General features: G+C 36.1%; 1 protein-coding gene across 1 annotated transcript; it reads left to right on the top strand.

Annotated features, from left to right (window-relative positions):
- Positions 1 to 3,315: 3,315 nt before the first annotated feature.
- SLC10A5 (solute carrier family 10 member 5) lies at positions 3,316 to 4,729 on the top strand. The gene has a single exon (XM_036734886.1). It carries the CDS (start codon positions 3,388 to 3,390, stop codon positions 4,711 to 4,713), a length of 1,326 nt encoding a protein of 441 aa, XP_036590781.1. The 5' UTR covers positions 3,316 to 3,387; the 3' UTR covers positions 4,714 to 4,729.
- The last annotated feature ends 392 nt before the right edge of the window (positions 4,730 to 5,121 follow it).

The following is a 5,121-nucleotide window of genomic DNA, read 5'->3' as shown; positions in this document are numbered from 1 at the left end:
ATGGCCTACAGGCCACAAGCAGCCCACAGTGTGATTTTATGCGGCCTGCCTGTGGGTTTTAATTTTCACAAGTGAAAAAATAAAATAATAATTTGCATGGAATGAGTATTAGATTTTTTTAATTTCTATCACTAATAAATAATTTTGTTGATGTAAATTTTCTGTGGTGTTTTTAAGCAGTATTACAGATAGAACATATCACACAGAATTTTCAATCAATCTGTGGGATGTGTTCTGTCTGCAGGATGCAGACTAGTCAGTATGCACCTACCTTTATCCTGTTGTGTTGTCGCTTTTTTGTTTTGTGTTTGCTTTCATGCTTTGTGCCTTCCCCTGTCGTATTGATGATGTGCGTTCTCCTACTTTATAGTAGTGAACTGTATTTTTTATTCTGAGTGAAGCCCTTGAATAATTGTTTTATTTTAATGCGGCCCTAAGATAACCTAAGGTTGGACAGCCCTGCTCTAAACCATCATTGATTGGAGAAATGCAAGTTAAAACAACTTTGAGATATCACTTTACGTCTATCAGATTGGCTAAAATAATTGAAGGGGAAAGCAACAAATGTTGGGGGGGAGGTGGAAAATGTTCATTGTTGGTGGAATTGTGAACTGATCCAATTATTTTGGAGAGCAATCTGGAATTACGCCCAAAGAGTTATTAAACTGCCTATACCCTTTGACCTGGTGATATCACTACTATGTCTATATTCAAAAGTGATTAGTGAAAAAGGAAACAAAATCTATCTGTTCTAAAATACGTATAACAGCTCTCTTTGTGGTAGCTAGGAACAGGAAATTTCAGGGATGCCCATCAATTGGGGAATAGCTGAACAAGTTGTGGTGTATGATTGTGATGGAATACAAGTGTGCTGTAAGAAATAATGAGCTTGATGATCTTAGAAAAAAATGGATAGACTTGAATGAAACAATGAGGAGTGAAATGAGCAGAACCAGAAGAACATTGTTTATAGTAAAAGCAATACTGTTTTAAGACCAACTTTGAGTGAATAAATAATTTTGACTCTTATAAATACCCAAATTAATGACAAAGGACATATGAAGGAAGATGCATATATACACATATTTGTTTCTAATAGCCATCTCTAGGGTGGTGGGGAAGGGAAAAAAGAAATTTACATGTTAACTTTACTATATATTTTAAAGGAATCACACACAGAGAAAATATAAGCAGAACAAATAACATAATTCAACAGACAGGCTTTGTCTGATCAAGACATCACATACATAGTTACCAAAAAGAGAAGCACCAACATCTGGGTTTTCCAAAGCCAGGGGGCTCTTAACAACAGCAACCCAGAGTCTCCACACCAGCACTCTCCCAGTGAGTGATAGCGCCAAACAAAACACTAACCTCTGAATTTATATATCCCGTTCAAGGTCAAAGGGCTTCACAATCATGCAACTCAAACCTATGTGAGTTAGGCTTTCTTGTTTCTTAAGCAGGTCTTCAAAAACTCCTGGATTTAGTCAAAGAAACAAAGACACTTGATTATTTCAGTGTTCCAAAATGGAAAACAGTAAAAAAAAAAAAAAAAAGTTCCAACTTAATTAATATTACAGCAGTTTCATGTGCAATCATCTTTTTTTTTTTAATTTTACTCTGTTAGGGAAATGCTTGTTTTATTCCATAAATTAAAAATAAAATAAAATGAAAAAAAGAAAATACAGTCTGAGTGAGGCCTAGGGGACCCTGCTTATAGAGGAAGGGTCTTTGGGCCTTCATGGATTCAGATTCATCCCAAATTGGTAGGTAAGACTTGAGGTCCAGGGGAATGAATGTACTTTTTTCACTTTCTGACTTGCCTTTTGTCTGGAGGACTCTGGGGAAATCTTTAAATGAAAGTTTAGCTATAGCTCCAGAATAAGGTCCCTTCCCTAAAAGTGACAAGGCATAGTGACATAGTCTGGAGAACTACAATGTGTCAGTTGTGAATTTAATATATATCTTTATCTAAGCCACTGCTAAAAAAGGGTCCCCCCCCCCTTTTTTTCCTAGAAGAGAAAAGGGTCCTTTCTGGAAAAGGCACAGTGCTTGCTGAATCTAGAATCATAAGGCCTGGGTTCAAATTTTGACTTTGCTACTTACTACTCTCTGTCTGACCCCAACCTGACCTAACCACTTTATCTTTCTAGGCCTCAGTTTCCTTACAATTTTTTACAAATCAGGAGGTTAAACTAAATGACCTCTAAAATGTCTTCCAACTCTAAGTCTTGAAGGTAGGAGCCTTGAAGTTATTGATGATTTCTCTCCTGACAAGGGCAAGGACTCTAGCACAGCAGGGGATGCACTTGCTGTAGGATAAAGGATAGCTTAGGAGAGAGAATGAAAGGTGGAGGAGGTAATTGTGATTCTTTAGTACTGGGATGGCATAGGAGAAAGTGGCAAGACAGGGTCATTGTGTGAAAGATGATGATGAAGTTTTCAATAATACACGTTAGCAATGGTGAGTGAACAGAGAAGGTGATTCCTACTGGAAGTAATAGTGAGAAGGCAAGAGGGCATCCTATGGCCATTTCATGTGTCATTTTTGAATATAAATCCTAAGCAGGGGTAGCCATTTATATGAATACCTGGCTAAATTTTTAAGAGGCAATTCTAAGGTATGTGTGTGCCTGGTCAGGACTGCCTGCCTATGTTTGAAATGCTTTCTGTTGCGATGGACCTGATCAGGATTCTCACCAGGGGTGAAGCATATGTCTTAATGAAAAATTGCTAAAATTAGCCAATAATGCTGGTTTTCTAGTTTTTTAGTTGCATGCCTAATTTTTTTTATCTATTCCTCCTCTCTTTTGTTGATGAACATATTTAGAGGTCTACATTTTCCTCTAAGGATATGCATTGGTATGTACCTCAAAAAGTTTTGGTATATTATTTTTCTGTTGTAATTTTCGTAGGTTAAATTTTCTATTGTTTCTGTGGTTTGTTCTTTGACCCACAAAATCTTTAGGATTAAATTTTTTCGTTTCTAATTAAATTTTAATCCTTTCTTCAATAGTCACTTATTGAATATAATTTTTATTTTGTTGTGGTCAATAAAATATGTTCAATATTTCTGTTTTATCTGTAAGGTTTTTAAGGTAGTTATATTTACTAAAATTATGTTACGTAAAAAAAACAAGAATTGCTAAAACACTGCTTCTTTTAACGAATGACTTCAGGTTGAACAGGTTATGTCACTAGATATCTTTATGTTTACTTAAAGAGCCCAGGAGCTTATTATCCTCCCATGTGCTGAACTTTGGTCTAGCAAAAACAATTAATTATTTACCTCAACTTAAAGCAACCAGGAACTGGAATACTGGAAAAGACTAAATCCTTTCTAAAATCTGAGCCACTTTTCTTCATCGGAAAGCTACAGAGATTATGTTTTCTAAAATGATTATAGAACTTTTAGTTTTACAAATCTTGAGTATATCGTTGGGTGAAGTACAGAAACCATTTGTTCGTTTTCTGAATCTAGACAAGACGGAAGTCCTGCTTTACGCGAAGACAGAAGAAGAATTAATTGTGAGATCAAGCTACAAGAGCAATGAGCCAAACAGGAGCTATCTTTCTGTATATTCAAAAGACCTGGAAGTGGCACAAGTCGTAAACGTGACCAAGATGTCCTCGGGGGTTACAAACTTTAAAATAAACCTACTGACAAAGAAAGCAGGTGAGACAAGTTTAACCATTCAGCTATGGGATTCTGTACATGGGCAAGATAAACTCATTGAAGAGATAAAAGATATTCGAACCAAGGTGATCTTCAAAAAGAAAACTGAGACTCTCCTACAGGCACCTTTGCATTTTGACAGCTATGCCCTAATGCTGATTTTACCAATGATATTGCTTAATAAATGTGCATTTGGCTGCAAGATTGAAGTGGAGACACTCCAGATTGCATGGAAGAAACCTTTACCGATACTTCTTGGTGGAGTTATACAATTTTTTGTCATGCCATTCTGTGGATTTATTTTGACTAGGATTTTGGCATTATCCAAGGCTCTCTCTTTCGGATTTGTCATGACTTGTACCTGTCCTGGAGGTGGTGGAGGCTATCTCTTTGCCTTGCTTCTGGAAGGTGATATAACTTTGGCCATTGTGATGACTTGTGCTTCAACTTTATTAGCACTGATAATGATGCCTCTAAATTCATATATTTATGGTAGAATGTTGGGGCTGCATGGCTCACTTCATATTCCTGTTTCTAAAATCGTGACAACCCTCCTTTTCATAGTTATACCAGTATCAATAGGCGTAGTTATTAAGAGGAAAGTACCTGAATGGGCAAGCTACCTAGAGAAAATAATTAAACCTTTTAGTTTTTTGTTAATGTCTATAGGGATATATTTGAGCTTCAGGATAGGATTAATATTTACAAAAACAATTAAGTTGGAGGTACTTTTCCTGGGACTATTAGTTCCTGCTTTGGGTTTGTTGTTTGGATACTCTTTATCTAAAATGTTTATGTTGCCTCTTCCAGTTTGCAAAACAGTTGCTATTGAAGGTGGGGCATTAAATAGTTTCTTAGCACTGGCCATTATTCAGCTCTCTTTTCCACAACACAAGGCAGATTTGGCATCAGTTGCTCCTTTTACAGTAGCCATGTGTTCAGGCTGTGAAATGTTGTTTATGATTCTATTATACAAAGCTAAGAAAATTATTATTCTCAATGTAAAGGATGAAAAACTAAAATCTTTTGTCTAATAAATCCTTATAATCAGTTGACAGGTATTGAGCATCTGTCATGTATTGGGCTCTGGAGGGAATAAAAATTAATATCAGAAACAGTGCCGGGTTTTGAGAATCTTTTAGTCTAGTTAAGAGAAAAAGATAATTAACACTATAGGATCTAAATGATAAATGTCAAATACCTAGAACACTGGGCAAAGGCTAAATGAAATCAGAGGAAGATGAGATTCTACAGGAATTCAGAGGCAGAGTAGTCACCCAGCTAAGTTTACCAGAAAACCAAAAAGGAAAGAAGCCAAAGAAAAAAAACCATAAAGTAATATAGTAAGTAACTTAGTAATATACAACTGACCTTGTGATTAAAACACCAGATAATCCAGTTGAATACCAGCCTGGGTAGTAGCTTTTCTTCCAGCTGGGGTG

The sequence above is a fragment of the Trichosurus vulpecula genome, chromosome 1 (genome assembly GCF_011100635.1).
Source record: "Trichosurus vulpecula isolate mTriVul1 chromosome 1, mTriVul1.pri, whole genome shotgun sequence".
Taxonomy (NCBI): domain Eukaryota; kingdom Metazoa; phylum Chordata; class Mammalia; order Diprotodontia; family Phalangeridae; genus Trichosurus; species Trichosurus vulpecula.
Note: the sequence above shows the minus strand (reverse complement) of the source record. Positions and strands in the feature narration are given on the sequence as shown.

Bases quoted from the DNA above. Each gene is read 5' to 3' on its own strand.
- SLC10A5 (XM_036734886.1), top strand. From the start codon at position 3,388: ATGTTTTCTAAAATGATTATAGAACTTTTAGTTTTACAAATCTTGAGT.